This window comes from Sturnus vulgaris, chromosome 25 (assembly GCF_052056855.1).
Source record: "Sturnus vulgaris isolate bStuVul1 chromosome 25, bStuVul1.hap1, whole genome shotgun sequence".
Classification (NCBI taxonomy): Eukaryota; Metazoa; Chordata; class Aves; order Passeriformes; family Sturnidae; genus Sturnus; species Sturnus vulgaris.
This window is the reverse complement of record NC_142267.1, coordinates 6,598,577-6,616,842: the sequence shown is the minus strand read 5'-3', so window position 1 is coordinate 6,616,842 and position 18,266 is coordinate 6,598,577. Positions and strand designations below refer to the sequence as shown.

General features: G+C 47.8%; 1 protein-coding gene across 3 annotated transcripts in view; it reads right to left on the bottom strand.

Moving 5' to 3' along the window:
- The window catches only part of IFFO2 (intermediate filament family orphan 2), a 46,460-nt gene that overhangs the window by 15,923 nt on the left and 12,271 nt on the right, over positions 1-18,266 (bottom strand). For 2 of the 3 annotated variants that reach the window (XR_015808457.1, XM_014881693.2), the window contains exons 2-4: positions 3,219-3,279; positions 2,761-2,856; positions 115-255 (exon numbers count right to left, since the gene is read on the bottom strand). Coding sequence is in view for 2 of the 3 variants with exons in the window: in XM_014881693.2 (XP_014737179.1) it covers positions 115-255; positions 2,761-2,856; positions 3,219-3,279 (298 nt within the window). In the remaining variant the exon portion in view is untranslated. The remainder of the gene's footprint in view (positions 1-114; positions 256-2,760; positions 2,857-3,218; positions 3,280-18,266) is intronic. The other variant, XM_088178969.1, reaches the window with a different exon arrangement.

The window sequence follows — 18,266 nt, the reverse complement described above, 5'->3', positions numbered from 1 at the left end:
GTGGGGAAATACAGCTACAGAGAGAGAGCTCAAGAAAAGACAAATGACCTGGACCACATCACTCATCACTGCTCCCTCGTGCCCTAGCCTATGGAAAATTCAGGGCCTAATCACCTGGAAAATCTTGGAAACGTCTTCCGAGTTGCGCTGCTGCGCGACATCGCACAGCTTGGCCGTGATATCGATTCGGCGGCAGATGTCCATGTCCACCTTCATGGCCTTTTCTTGGATCTTTGTGTCCAGGTCTGTCATGGGCTGCAGGAAGGACAGCAGGGATTACCTTCTATTATTACACAGTTCAGGCAAGAAGAGATACCCCACAGTATCTCTGGAACCCCAGGCCACAGCAGTGTTAAACATCACAGCCTGCTCTCGGGCAGAGCACAGGCAGTCTCACGACTCCACAGCTCACCCCTGATCCTAACAAAGTTTCACCTCACAGGGATTTGCCACCAAACAAACACCTGCACCCACCCCAAAACAAGTGCTCAGTGTGTCAAGGGGGAACCTCGGTGGGTCAGGAACAGGGCGGGACAATGGAATGCCCAGAGAAGCTGAGGCTGCCCCAGCCCTGGAAGTGCTCAAGCTGGGCTTGGAGCACCCCGAGATAGTGGAAGGAGTCCCTGCCCATGGCAGGGGGTGGGACTGGATTGTCCTGAAGGTCCCTTCTATCCCAAACCATTCTGGGATTCCATAAATAACACCTTAAAAATGGAGAACACCCCCTCGTGTAGCGTGTGCAGAGCAGAATGAAATGTAAATCCTGGTGAGGATGCAACACTTCCCCTCTTTCAGACACAAAAGCTGTGCCTGCACAGAGAAGCTGCTGTTAAACCAGAATCCAGGCTCCACAGCAACTGCACACAGAGCATGGAACCAGCAAATAGTCATTGGATCCAAAGGGATCCATGAGAACCTTGGCACAGAGAACACTCCTCACTGGTACTAACCTGGCTGCCAGCCCAGCAAAAGTTCTGCATGGAAATTTCTGCATGAAAAACACTGCCTTGTAGTAGCTCTAATTTCAGACAGAACATCTGGCTCCTTATGAAGGAAAAAACATTAAAAAACCCCCAAAGCATATTTTCCATCCTGGTCGAGACTTGCTCTCCTGGACAATCCCACTCCTAAGCAATGCTTCCATCTGGAACACAATTTGCAGACCATTCTTAAATACCAAACCCCCTTTCTAAGAGGAAAGCTTTGGGCTTTTTGTTGGTTTGCTTTGCTTTTTCCCACTTTTTTTTTGTTTTAATTTATTATAGAGTCTTCTCCAGGCCCTGTGAACCACCTTTGGAGATTTGTGTTTTGCAGACACACTGAGGAAAATAAATCTCTCAACACTGGCACACTCGACACAACCTTACCCACTGAGCTGGTGATCCTTATCTGCAGGAAGGAAAGAGCCACGTGCCAACATTTTGCACTTCTCTCTTCTAAATATTTGCCCAGTGAGGTTCAAAACAAACACTGTCAGTGCTTTCCTTGGGTTTCCTCATCCCCTGAAGGCTGCAGAGCCCAGGGCACTTTCCCTGAGCCCAGCAGGATGTTTGCCTTCAGCACCTCCTCCCTTTCTGCACACACAGGGCAGCAGCAGCTCCTCCTTAAATGAAGTCAGGCTCTCCCTCCCAGGCTCCAACCAAGCACAGCCACCCTCGATTAACCACCAGAAGGACACACAGCTAATTGCCAAATTTCCCATGAGCAGATCTAGTGGCCCTGAGAGAATGGATTTGACACCTGGGAGCAGGTTCTGCAGGTTTATGTGAAGTCAGGAGAAGGCTGTTGTGTGCAAAAATTACAGAATAAATCAGCGTAACAGGGTTTATTCCTCAGACAAGTGGCCTCAGCACTGCCTCAGACTTACTGAGAAAGGCACCTTAGTGTTCACCTGGCTTATCTTTCCAGATATCTGCATGCTCTCACTTTTAAACAAAAGCGTTTTATCCAGTCAGGGCCTAGAAGATCCTCTGGCTTTGAAGAGAACTTGGTATCTAATGAGACATGAGGAAATTTATTCCTGAGAAAACAAGACTTTTTTTTTTTTTTTTTTTTTTTTTTTAAAGCCATGAGGTTGACCCTCAGCCCTAGAAGCAAAGCCAGTATCTGAACCACTATTACTGGATTCATCTTGTCAGAGTTTCATTAAGGAAAATGGGAAGCACTTGTTCCCCCTGTGAAGATGGGGAGGCCCTGGCACAGGGTGCCCAGAGCAGCTGTGGCTGCCCCTGGATCCCTGGCAGTGTCCAAGGCCAGGCTGGACAGGTCTGGAGCAGCCTGGGACAGTGGAAGGTGTCCCTGGCCATGGCAGGAGGTGGAACACGATGATATTTAAGCTCCTTCCAACACAAACCATTCCATGACTCCATCCAATGTGCTCCTTGAGGAACAGGATTTTCTTAAATGACTCCAGGCAAAGTCCCCATGCCAGCAGCTCCTGGAGCTGCACAGAGCTGAACCTGCAGCCCAATCTGGGAATTTTTCAACCTTTTTTTCCCAGATTTGAGTGCTGCCCAGCAGCTGTGGGGAAGGGAGGGGAGGGCAGAGTCCTGGTTATGGGGTAAGCAGCAGTTAATGCATCTCCACACAGACCAGACAGGAAGCAGGGAAGGGGGATCTGTCTGATGCATTAGATCCCAGCAGCCATCACTAATTACACAGCAGCACTCACTAATTACACAGCAGCACTCACTAATCCCCTGGCTGTGGATGAAGCCATGTGCAGGACACACAGACCCACAGAGGGCCCTCTGTACTTACATCACTCATCAGACCCTTAAAGACCACCAGCTCTGCTTTCAGCCTCTCAATCTTCTCATTCAGCTCCTCCTGGAGAGCTTCTGCTTCCTGTGCCTCCTGCAAGGGAAAACACCCGGGAGGTGAGAGGGGAGAGCCCTGCAAAGCTCCTCACTCAGCCTGAGCAGGCTGGCAAGGCACCAGGAAACAGGGGGCTGGAATGGAACTTCATTCTTTAGTGAAATTTAATTGTGATCCTCCACTGTAACTTCCACTCTCTCCTCCCACTCTGTCACAAACTCTGTTACAAACTTCATCATTTCCTGCTCCAGCTTCCCAACGTTAGCACTGTCCTCTACAGCAGCACAGCTGCTCTAGCCAGAAGGCAGATTTTTAATTAAAACACAAATAAAATGCTGAGCAGCGTGACAAAAGGTGCAGAAAACCCCTGCACCTTTCACTCCAAACTGCTCAAACCTCACCTCTCGCAAGGTTTCCACCATGGATTCCAGACTCATCCTTCTTGTCAGCTCCTCTTCCCATCTGAAAGACAAGATGTGCAAAGTGTTAATTATAGAGAAAAGTTGTTTTTCCCCTCAGAATCACAAGTGTGCTGATAGCTGTGGGAGGATGGCAGTTATTGGAAATGCAGAGCAGATGGTCTCCCTCAAACCAGAACAGTGAGTCTGGGAGGGAAGAAAAGCTGTCTCCACTTTTATTGGGATCAGCATTCCTGCTGCTCTCACACACAACAGAATCAGGGAACCACAGAGCTTTGGGCTAGGAGGGACCTCCAAGATCCCACCCCAGCCCCTGCCATGGGCAGGAACACCCTCCACTATCCCAGGTTGTTCCAGCCTGGCCTTGGACACATTCAGGAGCAGCCTCAGCTCCTCTGGGCAACCTGTGCCAGGTCCCACCCTCACAGGGAACAATTCCTTCCTCATTTCTAACCCAAATTTCCCCTCTTTCAGTTCTTTTGATATTTGGCTGCAAATAAGGTGGGAAGTGTTCAGTCCAGAAAGAATCAGGGAAGTTATGTCAATCAAAAGCCTCACAATTTCCCAGTTCAGCCCAAGCAATCCATGTGTTCCTGTGCCTTCTGTACCCAAACCCTCAATAATCCCCATGCCTCAGTCACTTCCCAGCCCAATTGCCAGGAGAGCACTCAGGGACTTGTCTGGGTGCCCACACTCAGTGCTGAGTGTGGCAGGGAAGGAGACAGAGCTAAACCTGTTTAATTAAACCTCACAGCGTGTCTGAGGTCATTAGTGGGGCTCTGAGCAGCCTGGTATGTGCAAGGAAGTGAAACAAGATGACTTTAAGGCTGCTTCCAACCCAAATCATTCTGAGGCCGTACAATTAATTTTTAAGTGTTAAAAAAAAAAATCCTGTTTTTAAGCACTGAAACCCCTTACAGCAAACCCAGAATGTGACAATATTAACTGGGAAGATTGTGGATGATACACATCCATGGACATGGACACAGTTTGGGTTTGGGGGGTGAGGGAAAGCCAAGAGTGTGCCCCTCTTTGAACAGGCACCAGTGCCACCCCACACCTGCCTGGTCTGTTGGGACAACAGGAATTACACTCCTGGAAAAGAAACTTTGGATACCACGAATCAAAAAGAATCCTGTGAACAAACTCTCCATGTGCCTTCTGTTGCTACTTCAACACTTCTCAGAGTTCAACAGCAACTGTGAGGCCAGAAATCCATGGAATCAAAGAAAAGACAGTGATTAAATCCACCAAAAGGCAGGGACTCATCCCATTTCCCAAGGCACAGAGCCCGTGCTGATGGCTGCAGTGCAGGATGATCCTGGCGAGGCTGATTTGATGCCCAGAGCAGCACTGTGCCCCTGGACACAACTCTGCCTTCAGAGGGCAGAGTTAATCCCACCTGCCAAGTGTAAAGGTGGTATTTGCACCACTTAGTTAGTGGCTTGTTTTCATTTTCTTCTGTCTTCACTCAGAGCCAGGATTAAAAACACGAATTTTCTCGTGTTTGAGCTCAGTTGTTTATTAAATCTTACCTAAAGTACAGAGAGCTCTGCAACACCTCTAGCTACCAGCTAAAAGTGAGCAAAATGGAGCTGAATCGAGCAAGTTAAAAGGTTTTTTAAAGCCAAACAGTCTAATAGAGAACTAACACCTATATTATTTATACTTTTGACTCAATAATCAAATTCCTGTGACTAGCAGTGCAGCACTCACTGTCCAACCAGAAACTACTGCCTGAAGTAGAAGAAGGAAGAAGACAGAAAGAATCAACACCCAAAATCCTCCCTCTTGTCCCATACTATATTCTAAAAATCTCAAATTCCAAACCCTTCACTATGTAAAAATCACACACTTCTATTTAACTACACACCCGTGATTCTAACTCCATCACCCAAATTTAGAAGCTGTCCCCAAGAGCTCAGGTCAAAAGCAGTGTTCTCCAGGGGGTCAGTGCCAGAAAGCACAGAAAGCTCAAGAATCCCAGGTTTGTGGGATCCAACAGGAAAGGACCAGAGGGAATGTTTGGGCAGGGAAGGACACGGTGCAGGCTGCAGCTCTGAGGACATTCCCACCCCATCCGCTCTTCCCTGCTGCTCTGGGGCAGGAATATCCAGCACAGCAGCCTGGGAAAGCTGGATTTCTGCAGGAGGACTTGTTGTGCATCTTTTCACCAGCATCGATTCACTGCCAAGCACAGGAAAATATTTAGGCTGGAATTTGCATTTGTCACCAAACGTTTCAGCTCGGATTTCCATGCCCTGGGTGGGTTTTGTACTAATTACATGTGCATTGCTATAAAAATAGCAACTTTGACTTTCACATTCTAATATCAGAGGCAAGAAGGTGAAATTAATTAAAGCAGGCAATTATATTGGCAATCTGTGAGCTGCTTCTCCTGTTACAGGGCAATCATCCCTCCTGCTTCTGCTGCCAGTTGTGGATGGGAGTGGAGCAGACACTGCAAAAATTGATCTGCTGCTTCTCAAGGTTTTAACCCTTGGGAGGAGGGATCCTGCTGCATCCAGCCCTCCTGCTGAATTATTGCCTCCTCACCGTGCCCCGTGCCTTCTGCAGAGGGAGGGAGGTATTTTTGGACAACGTCATCTGTGTATTTTCCCTGACTCTGCTAAAAGCCAGGAGAAAAGATTCGAGTTCCTCCCCAGCAGGTCAGCTGCCAGAATTACACATCCCAGCTCTGCTCACACCAACCTTCCTCGTCCTGCAGGAATCCCAGCAGCTCCATTTCTTTGTTTTGTGCCTTTTGCAGAGATTTACAGCCCTAAATCCCAGCCAGCAAACCCAAACCAGTGTCTTCAGGAGAGGGGAAAAGGTGCCACCTTTCACACACCCTTCCACAACCCCTGTGTTTCTCTTAATTACAGCAACAGTAAAACTATCAGGTGATTTTTAACCGGTTCTAACCAGTTTTTAACCAGATTTTTTAAAAGTTCCTGCCAGACTGAAGGGAATTTTCACAGGTCTGGCAAGAAGGGTCCTGCTAACCATTAATATCAAATTCTTAACCCCAGAGCACGGTCCTCCCACCCACCACCAAGCTGATTAACCTCATTTAAGAGCTCAAAATGCCAATCTTACTTTCCCCTCACACTTAAACCTTGAGAGAATATTCCAAGTGAAGAGAGGAAGGAGCCCGGCAGGAAGGGAGGGGATGACAATGGAGTGGAGGATTAATTCTGCATTTCAGCTTCCAGGGAGGTGAGACAATAAGAAGATTGCTCATTCCTGTGATCATCCTGTGTTTGCTGCCACACACCCGACTTTAAAGGGACCTTGGCAGCTGTGCTGCTGCACATTCCCAAAATCCAGGAGTCAGGGCACTGAGAGGATGGTAATTATGGCTCTGCTGCCTTTATTATTCACCACACTCAATTATTCTCCTGGTCATTTATTTTAATCAGTATTTTTCTCCTCAGTTACTATCTGAAGTCAGAGAAGTCTTCCACAGATTGTAATCCCAGCAGGCTGTGGATGCCCCTCTGCTCCCTGGCAGACAGAACCAGGGGATGCAGCCCCAAATGTCCACAGAATGTCCAACAGCTCCAGGAGCTGCCTTCATCCCCAGCGAGGGAGAGGAAGGACCTGGTGAGGAACCACCAGGAGCTCCCTGGCCCCTGGGATATTCCAGCCCAGGATATTCCACCATTCTACAATTCTGCAATACCCAAAGGGGAAATGGCTGGAAAACCAGCAGCCTTCCCATCCTTGCAGCAGGATATGAACTCTGCAGCTGCTCCCCAAACACATTTTATTTCTTGGCTCGCATGCAGCAATTGCAATGGTTTCCAGCTGCATCCAAAAATCCTTTTTCTGACTCAGAACCGTTGTCATCCAAAGCTCCCAGACTTTGGGGCTTTTTATTACATTTTTAGTTATTTCTTCTAAAAAAAGATCAACAACATGAATTTCAAACTTGGCCAGGCTTTTTTTTTTTTTTCCCTTCTTTCCCACTTTCCAAGGACGTGTCAGTTCTATCCACGCACAAATAAAAGGGCAAGTCTGACTTTTCTGAAGGCCTTTTTTCCCAGATGTGACACATCACATTCCAGGAGCATTCTGTCATTCCTTCGGGCCCCGGCTGGCCCTGCCTCACGTCTGAGAGGAGAACAAAGGACGCCCGGCTCTCCGGGAAGGATATTGGGCAAACAAAACAGCGGAGCAGTCAGGATTAGCATTGCTTAAAGCGGTGTTCTTGTAAAGCTGAGTCACACCGAGAGCTCTGCTCCCTCGGAAATTGTGAGAGCAGCCACCAGCTCCCAAGAGAGACGGAGACACCGCGGGATAAGAGCCCTTAAAGCTCCTCCAGGTTTTCCAGCCTCAGTGTTCATGGAATGACACCAAGCTCTGTGCTGACACCAGCCCCAAAGCACTTTGTCACTGCCTTAAAACCACTCTCAAAGAACGGGATCCCTTCCCTTCTCCTGCCCCAGCATCACGTCCAGGTCAGGAATACACACCAGGGAACGGCAGCAGATTCACAAAAACCCCTTCGGAACAGCAAGTCAGTTTTAGACAAGTTTGCCCTGCTGAAAGCTGCTCAATAATTGCCTTTTGGAGGGATTTTAGATGCCTGGGTTGATTTAACCAACCAACAGCGTGCTCACAGGAGGCTCCAGGTACAAACACGCTGGGTTAAGAATGTTTTTGCTCAAGGCAGAAAAGCAAAAACAGAGCAACTGATCGTTAATGATGCCTGATGCTATCAACTGGATTATTCTTTCATTAAAAATATCCCTCCCTCAAGGAATAAAACACTCATCAAGTCATACTTAATGACAAAGGATTTATTCCCTAAGTAAAACTCCTCAGGAAGACCCTTTTTTGTAGGGTGGTGGAGGGAAGAAAACTTCCAAAAAGAACAACAGAAATTTTGACCATGGTCTGAGCATCTCCTGGGAAGGGGAGGGAAGGGGAGGGGAGGGGAGGGGAGGGGAGGGGAGGGGAGGGGAGGGGAGGGGAGGGAAGGGAAGGGAAGGGAAGGGAAGGGAAGGGAAGGGAAGGGAAGGGAAGGGAAGGGAAGGGAAGGGAAGGGAAGGGAAGGGAAGGGAAGGGAAGGGAAGGGAAGGGAAGGGAAGGGAAGGGAAGGGAAGGGAAGGGAAGGGAAGGGAAGGGAAGGGAAGGGAAGGGAAGGGAAGGGAAGGGAAGGGAAGGGAAGGGAAGGGAAGGGAAGGGAAGGGAAGGGAAGGGAAGGGAAGGAAAGGAAAGGAAAGGAAAGGAAAGGAAAGGAAAGGAAAGGAAAGGAAAGGAAAGGAAAGGAAAGGAAAGGAAAGGAAAGGAAAGGAAAGGAAAGGAAAGGAAAGGAAAGGAAAGGAAAGGAAAGGAAAGGAAAGGAAAGGAAAGGAAAGGATCCAGAGCTATCAAGCTGAAGTCCACAATAGGAAACAGTTTAGTTTGAGCAGTAACCATAAAATGCTCATGGAGACAGGAACTGACAATTCCCAAACACACAAACCCCCTGCAGTGCCAGCACCCCAGGGAACAGAACAGAACCACTGGATTTCCCTCCACAGCACCCAAGGGTGGCACCAGCTGCTCCCAGCCCGACTCTTCTGTGGGACAGGGACACCTCCCCTGGCACAGCACAGCACAGGGAGGGACCGAGCACCAAAGCTGGGTACCAACACCTGGAGTGCCCCGAGGCCATGCCCTGGTGCCAGGACTGGCCTTGTCCTCCCAAACCTCCTCCCAGCAGGGCTGGGCTGCTCCAGTGCCCACATGGCACTCACAGAGCCCTGAGGCTGTGCCCATGCTGGCACCATGGCACTCACAGAGCCCTGAGGCTGTGCCCATGCTGGCACTGTGGCACCCCACGATGCTCTGAGCACATCCCTCATGGCAATCACACGCTGGAGCTGCTCAGCCCTGGCCCAGGGGTGCAGGACATACCCACAAATGCCATCCCCAAATGCCATCCCCACCCCACACATGGCAGCAGCAGCACAGGGTGGAGCTCCTCGTGCTGAGCACTGTCTGCACTGCCATGGGCTCCCCAGCCCCCAGGTAACAAACCTGGCTGCCCACACTAAAGGATCCACGCTTTAACCCTGGAATTGGCCAAGGCAGGAATCTGAGCAGGGTTTTTGCTCTTCAGGATGGGAAAGGATCGTGTTCCACACCTTCTGAACAGATTCAGAGAAGCTCTCATGACACCAAACTTCAGCTGCAGCGCCAGGATCCTTTTAAGCATTTTGTCAGCCATGGAAGAGGCACCTCTGCCCCCTCACCAAACCACTCCTGAGGCTGGGAGGGAGTTGGGGATTTGTAAACACCAACAGCTCAAAAGATCTGAACCAGGCAAGATGGATTTCATTTTAAACAAAGAACTCTATGAAGCCTTCTTTACTTTTCATGGAATCCCAGAGTGGTTTGGGCTGGAAGGAGCTTAAAGCCCATCCCATTCCAGCCCCTGCCATGGCAGGGACCTTCCACTGTCCCAGGCTGCTCCAAGCCCCATCCAGCCTGGCCTGGGACATTTCCAGGCACAGGGCAACCACAACTTGCTGGGTCTTGTTAAATAAAGCAAAAGAGATAAACAAACAAAAAAAAAAAAACCCCAAACAAATTCACCACTCACCGTGCCTAAGAGATCATTTTCCTTCCAGTCTTAGTTTTGCACTAAATTAGACATAAAATTGCATCAACCAATTGCTACCTCTGTCTAAATGAGCATTTTTAAGGTGCTGTAAAATACAGGGATTCTTCCTGATTATCCCAAGCGTTGATCATGTTGATCCCACATGCCCAGCCTCATTGAAGCAAATTAAATGTTACTTGATGGGCTCCATGGAAAACATATTAATTTAATGGGAAGGGCTGATTCCATTAGAGCCTGGCTGGAACAGAGGATGCAGCACTCAAATGAAGTTGTGTTTGTGCCTGTTGCAACACCCTCTGCACAGAAGCTCTTTGCCAAAAATCAAAATTCCCAAAGATCAGAGCCACAAGGGAGTTTATCCCTGAGCCTCCATGGTGAGACATCAAATCTGTGCAGAGCAAAACTTCCCAAATGTCAGAGCCATGAGGGAGTTTATCCCTGAGCCTCCGTGGAGAGACATCAAATCTGTGCAGAGCAGAACCTGCCCCCTTTGCACCGCTTGTGTTGGGTGCTTCACCATAAAGGAAAGGTTTAATATTAAAGCCTTATTCTAGACCTGGGCTCTACTTAAAGCAGCAAGCAGACCTTTGAACAGCAATTCCTTGTGAAGAAAATTGCTAAAAGGAGTTACTCTGCAGGAAAATATTGCCTAATTACACCCCCTGATTACACCCAGCGAGGAAGATGCTCCAGCCTGTTAGTGGAACCACAATAAAAATCATCTGCAGGTTCCTTTGTGTCTCCTCGCTGCCCACACGGGCTGTTCAAACAAAACCTGGCTTTAATGACACCACAGGTCAACAACATCAAGTAAAAGCAGCAGCTGTGCCTGCATTCCTTCAGAGGGAAAATTATGGGGCTCTCAAGGGAGCAGGAGGATCTGCAGGAACTGTGCAGCTCCCAGGGCAGCCCCAGACACCCTGCAAGCTGCACAGCTCCTGTGTGACTTATTCCTGCCACCACACTGCTCTGAAAGGCACTGCTGAAGCTGCTTTGTGAATCTTGGATAAGCTTGGTTGTCCCTGCCCAGCCCCTTGCACAGGAATCCACTCAGGAGGACACAAAGGTCCTTCAGAACAGGCCCAGCACAGCAGGTGAGGCTGCTCTGAGGTGTTCTCAGTGTGTGTGACACAGCAAAGGAAGCCCCTGGAATATGCCCTGGCCTTGCACAGACCTGCTGGCTGTGGACTTGAGGTTTTGTCAGTCTCACACCCAGACAAGAGAAGGAAAATCTGATCACTGTCCTGGTTTCAAAGTCATTCCACAGGAGAACCCAGAACTTCTGCAAGAATGAGGAGTCTGGACAGAAAAGTCCAGAAGAGATTTCTACAGCTCAGCTTCTTCTTTCTGCTGCCCACTCTTCCCTTCCCTAATCCCATTTCTTATTCTCCTGGAAAGAAAAATCAGGCTGAAGGCAGCAGAACCCAGCCTGATTATCACTGATGTGCCTATTCCACAGTTATAAATTATTTTAAACATTGTTTACCAGGTTAAACACATGAAAAGTGTCCAGAGTCACAACTCTCACCCACAATGGCCAGGAGTACACACTCCTGAGGAGAACCTGCTCATGGAAATTAATCCCTCAGTTAATTCCTTCCCGAAGTTTCATGGAAGCTCACAGCATCTGTCCACTGCAGCCTGGCCCTTCTGCTGCTCCTGAGCTCAGGAAATCAGAGCTGCTTCAGAGCAGTTCCATCCCGAGGAACAAAACCACAAAAGGCCTCTGCCTGTGCAGTCTTTATAAATAAAGAATCCACACTCAAGAAATTGGAGTGCAATTAAAAGTACATTTTATCACACCTCCCACCGTTGTGCTGTGGCAGGAACACAACGTTTCCTGCAGAGAAAGGCTTTGGGGATTGTCATAAACTGCTCTGGCTGATAAGACACCACCAGGTGTGGAGAAAGGCTTAGGCTGTAATTTGTGATATGATAACAGAGACTGAATGTGAACTGAACTCTGCTTTCGGTCTCTTCCTCTGCAAGTTTGTGCCCAACCTGTCCCAGCACCGAAACCACGAGAAATAACACACCCAGCTGGATTTCACAGGATTGGATTTCACAGAATCCCAGGATGGTTTGGGCTGGGAGGGACCTCAGAGCTGCTCCAGTTCCAATCCCTTTGCCATGGGCAGGGACACCTTCCACCATGCCAGGCTACTCCAAGCCCCATCCAACCTGGCCTTGGGCACTTCCAGGGAATCCTCAGCCTCTCTGGGAACCTGTGCCAGGGCCTCACAGGGAATGGTTTCTTCCCTCTGTTTTACCCCTGGCAGGCTGCAGGCAGAGCCAAAGCTGGTTTTATTTCCCTCTGCACCAGCAACTTAAATTCATTTTTCACTCCTGTCAAAACCTTGCTGACAGTGTTTACAACCCCTGAACAAATGCACGGCTCTTAAGCACGAACAAATAACTCTGCAGTGGGGATCTGCTGCAGTTTGTGACAGCTGAAATGCAGTTTTTGGGGAGGCAGGGCAGCCCCTGGGGAAGGGGAGAGAGATTTGTCCAGCTCTGCCTCCCATTCCCAGGGACTGCAGCAACCCAGAACTGCTCCCGACAAAAGAACCCTGTGGGAAACAGCAAAGGTCTGCAGGGTTGGCCTGGGCCTTTGCTTTGGGGGAAATCTGGGAAATCATGGAAAAGCAGCCAAGAGAACAAGGACAAACAAGCCCACAATCACAAAAATCACAAATGGTAACACTGGACAAAAACGTCAGTGAGGAAGAGGAAAATGTGCAGCACAGAGGAGCCTCTCCAAAGGCAAACACCCCTAGGAAGTAAAACAAAAAGGGAAATATGATGATGAACTTTAAACTTCCAGTTTCTGAGGCTGGGCCTTGTTTCTTTGAGACAGCCTTGGAGCCACCAGAGCCACACCAGGGACACATGAGCTGCCAAAGAACTGAATTAGCCAATTATTTTTTCCCTTTCTCTGTATAGACTTTTATTAACAGCAAAAAGCAAATTTAAACTAGGCACATCCTGGTTTCAATTTGAGAGGATGGCATCACATTTCCAAGACTTTTTCCGTGCTGGTGTTCTTATTTTACTTTGAGGGGTCTCAGGGTGCTGCTGGGAACTCGTGGACTGGAGAACAAAGAGGGGAAGGAGAATGGTTTGGGTTGGATGGGACTTTAAGGACCAATTCATTCCAACCCTTGCCATGGAAGGGAGAGGAGCAGTTCCACAGAACTCAACTAAAACTGGGAGGAAATCCTATTTTTCCAGAGCTCCAGCAGTCTCTGTAGCACACTCTTGTTTTTAGCTGCACTCTGATCAAACTGTTTCCTCCCAAAGAGCAGCCCCACACTCCTCTGTGCACATTCCCAAATCCTGAGCTCCTGTGCCCCTGAGGGATCCAGGGAATGTTCTCCAGGCCTGCAGGACAAGGCTGGGCACAGCTCAGGGAACAGCCCCACAGAACATCCCACTCCTGTACAAGTGCTGTCACAACTGCAGATAAAGTAATTACTCCTCTGGAAGCAGGTAATGTGAAAAGCACAGGATTACACTGCTGGCTATGAGTTAATTATCAAATCCTCAATTAATTCCCATGGAAGGGAACCTCCAGCAAACAGAAGCACTACAAATCTCCTGCATTAATGACAGCCCCTCATGCTTTTTAAAATTTATTTATTTTATTTATTCATTACACACATTTATTTACATTTATTTTACAGCTCTGCCTGTTGACAAGCTGCAAATTTATGGGATTTATGTGTTGTGCATTCAGGTGTTTTGTCCCAACACTGTGGCATAGGCAAATATAAAAAACTGCTGGGAAAATTCAGCTGAATAAACTCACTGATGACCACGGTCTTTGAAGAAAATGCTACCAAAATACAGCAGCAGATGCTTTAAAGTCATTAAGGCTGCAAAAATCCTGGACTCCTATAAAACTTCAGCATAGGGAAAAGAACAGAGATGCTGAGCCTGAAGAAAGTACTGATCAAAGTCAATATTTTACCCTCCTGCAAGAGTCCCAAACCCAGTTATTGTCTGCTCCTGAGAAAGTGCTCTGTGTTTATCTCCCCACCTTTGGGTTGCAGGAGGTTAAATTTCATTATGAGGGTCTGGCAGCCAGGCCCAGGCAGCCCTGAAAAAATGAGAAGCAGAAGTTGGACATTTTGAAGGAGTTTGTTTTTTTTGTCAACCCTGCAAGAGCAGGGCAGGAAGAAGGAGCCCATGCAGTGCTTTTAAATCCCATTTCACTCATGTGATGCCTTGGGATGGCTGCCTGGAACAGAGGCCACACAAGATGAAGATAACAAAACTGGGAATTTATTAAAGGCACACAGACACACCTTGGGCTGTCAGAAGCCTCTGAGGCTGCACCCAGGATGGTCACGGGTTCTTCAGACAATTATAAATTTGGTCTATTTGCATATCAGGGGTTAATCCTCCAATTAGAGCTCCAGGTAATGAAGTAATTTACCCCCAGTTGGCTCCCCCACAATTCATTTTGTTTGTACTTTTTGGGACAATGAGGTGTTCTTGAGTTTCAGAGGAATTGTTTTGTCTGAATAAATCGGGAGAACAGCAGCTGAACAGACCATGGAGTTTGAGATTTATACACTAAAGCAGTTCGGGATCTGGAAAACAGAAAAGTGAAATCCTAAGGTGTGAAAAACGAGGTTCACTTTCCTGCTAAATTTTAAAAGGTTTAATAAAAAAAAAAAAAAGACAAATAGGAGGCAAAGACAATAAAGCAAAAGGTGCTTGACATTCAGCCAGGAGCACCCACTAAGTCAGGAAACACTTCGGTAAATGTATCAACATGTTGAATATTCATAGATCTTCATGCATTATTCAAAATCATCCCCCTCAGCCTATAAACCAGGGTTTTTTTTGTGGCTGCACTCCCATCACCCACTCCCTGATCAATAAATTCCTTCCCTGGAGTTCTGGTGTTCCTCACCCCTATCTTCATCCAGATAGGATAATCCAAGAATGTGAAGAATTTCTTGATATCTTTTTTAACATTCTCTGAGTTAGTTCATGAACAAAAGCTTTTTACATCACCATGCTGTAGTCCAAGAAAAATACGTATTTATCACACTACTATTTCTAAGTTTTTTAACAGCAGAACTAAAAGAAACTATACTCATACAGCAAAGTTTTCCATCATTATACATATAGCACTCATTTTAATTTTAATTTGCAAAAAGCCAATAATTTAACATGTACTTATAATATAAGGCATCACATGGCCCAGACTATTCATCATCTCCAATTCTTCTGCTGCGAGTGCTAATGTGAGAAACTCGTAGGGAAGGTCCAAAGCAGCTTCAGAGAGGCCGGGCAGACAAAGGGGAGGAACAGAGCAGAGCCGTGTGATGCCTTTGGCCAGCTCAGCCCATCATTACTGCAGCACACAGCACAGGCCGGAGCCCGGCAGCAAATTGGAGCTGCCTTGTTTACGAGGGAGTTCCCAGCACAAGGAAGGGGTGATTGTGCCTGAGTCACGGGATAATCGCTGCAAAATCCACCCATTGTTTGGGGAAACTTGGAAATTGCCTCGTGCTCCTCGGTTAATCAAATGTAATAAACCAGCGGGAGATAGGCACCAGCATGCCTGCATCAAGTTTAATAGAAAAGAAAATGGAAATTTAAAAATTGAATAAAAATATTACAAAAAAAAAAAAATCTTATCCCAGCCTTCAGCAGTCTTAATAACTCGCTAAAATGCAAGATTTGCCCACATGAAAACTTTAGGAAAAATCCTCCATGCCCTGTAACCCACACCCAAGGCAGTGTTAAGTAAATATTTGTAATAAACAAAAGCTCTTTGCAAGCTGCCACCAACCATGAGTTGGAACTCCCACCCTCTCCACCAGAAATGGGGCCAGCCTCGATATCCTGAGCTTCCCAAACTGGGGGTCCCACCCTGCTCCTCCTCTCCACACTTCAAACCCTTAATTCCTTCACCTCCCTTCAGAACGTGAATCTCAGGCTAAGATAAAATACCCAGTAATAAATCCCAAAGATAAAATACCCAGTAATAAATCCCACAGGTCCTGAAGGGCATTACCAGCACCAGGAAGCTTTGGCAGGACTCACTTCAGGGACCAAGCACCCCAAGAGCTTCGAAATAAAATCCAGAACACAAGACTTGAGTTGATTTTCAAGGCTCTCCCTCAACTCTTTAAATAGGATGAGAAGAACCCATATTTTCCAACATATACCTGTTGGAAACAACATATACCTCACCTTTCCTTCTTCTTTTACCCTCAATTCTCAGTTCCTTTTCTGGTTGATTTTTGGGTTTTTTTTAATCCCCAGGACACATGAGACTGCCAGAGCTGATAAAAACATTAGTACAGAGGAGGGATCTCGGTCAGGAGGACAAAGAATAAGACAATAAACCAGATCTGAAATCATAACCAAGAACATGCTGTAACAAAGCAGAATAATTCCACAGCTCCAGCCTGGCAGCCACTCCAAGGAGGTGACATAAGAGCATGCTCTAATATACACCATCACCCTTTTAAAAATACATTTGTGTTTTTATGGTGCTCAGGACATTTCCTTTGTAATTTCTCACCTCCTACTGCTGCCGAGGCCTCTCAGCCCCAGCAGAGACTTTGCCAAAGTTGTGGCAGCCCAGACAGGAGCTCCAGGAGGGATTTAAGGCCATAATAAGGTCTAAGCTGTCGGAAAGTCCGGGCAAACTTCTGTGGCATGTTTTCCCTTTCTCTTCCCTATAAACACCTCGTGAAAGCTCTTCTGGAGGCTGCCAAGTGAAAATAGTGCATTATCTCAGCTGCTGCACATGACTGCAGGGAAGATTCCTCCATCACAGTTCCGAGGAATTGTCCACCAGGCCTGTGACTTCAGGAAAGCTTTTCCATGTAGGGTGAGGATTATTTTGTTTCACAAGTGCCTTGTGACTTCGGGGCAGTCTGATGGAGAGGGAAATTCATAGAATCACAGAATGACTGGGTTGGAAGAGACCTTCAAAATCATCATGCCCTAACACTTCAAGTAACCCATGGCACCCAGTGCCACATCCAGGCTTTTGGTGAACACATCCAGGGATGGTGACTCCACCACCTCCCCAGGCAGACCATTCCAGTATTTTACCACTCTTTCAGTAAAAAACTTTTTCCTAATATCCAACCTAAATTTCCCTTGGTGTAACTCGAGGCTGTGTCCTCTCATTCTGTCAGTGCTGCCTGGAGCAGGAGACCAACCCCAGCTGACACAGCCACCTTTCAGGAGCTGTAGAGAGTGACAAGGTCACCCCTGAGTCTCCTTTTCTCCAGGCTGAACAACCCCAGCTCCCTCAGTTGTTCCTCACAGGGTTTGTGTTCAATGCCCCTCCCCAGCCTCGTTGCCTCCTCTGGACACCCTCAAGTGTCTCAACGTCCTCCCTAAACTGAGGGGACAGGACTGGACACAGCACTCAAGGTACAGCCTCACCAGTGCTGAGAACAGGGGAAATGTGGATGTTTGGGTGGTGCCCTGGCTCTCCTCTTCCCCAGACAGAGCAGGGAATTCCTGGCACTGGAATTGCTTCAAAGGGAAGTCCCAAGTCCCACCAGGGGTCCCAGCGAGGTCCCTGGTGAGGAGGGTGAGCCAGGACAGGTCTGAGTGTGACCCTGGCAGCAAACCAGGGCTGTCCCCTTGATTCCCAGATCTGGAAATCCATCCCAGCTAGGCTGCCAGCCTTCCTGAAGGAATGCTCTCAGGGGCACAGCAGCCTGAAAGGAAGGGAATAAATCCCACCAGGGACAGCATCACTACTGCCAAACAGCAGCACGTGAACCCCACCTGCTGCCCCAGGGCTGTCCCCATCTCCTCTCACTCCATGGCAAATCACCCATTTTTGGGAAAAACTGATCCATCCTGTAAAGCAACACTGAACTGTGTAATGAAATGTGCACGGGCTGAGCTCAGCTCTTAGAATGGAACCTGCACAATGCTCAGAACATCCTCTCTCATAAAAGGCCTTTATTTACTTTCTGATTCCGTGAGTAAATGGTGTCTATAAATAGCCCTCCCTGCCCAGCCACACTGCTGTTATCACCTCGGTCACTGGGAAAGGCCCTGATAAGACCAAGTGATAATAGATCAGGATTACCCTTCTGTGCAAAGGAACCTGCTGGAATTCATTACTGCACGAGCTCCATTCCCTTGTGCACCTCTCCAGCCTGAAGCAGCAAAAACCATCATTAATGGAGTGCCCGTGCCTTCCTCACCTTGTCTTTGGATTTATCTCCCTCTTGCACATCCTTTAAGAACCAGCCTCAAAACTGAGAGCCAAACTCAAAACTGCGAGCTTGGCTCCCCTAATCTCTGTCCCAGCACTAAATACTTTTACTGAACCTACTAAAGAACAAAGGAAAAAACGAGATAAAGCTTATCTGCTCCCAGGAGTCAGGGAGACAGGTGGAATACACACCTAGGGC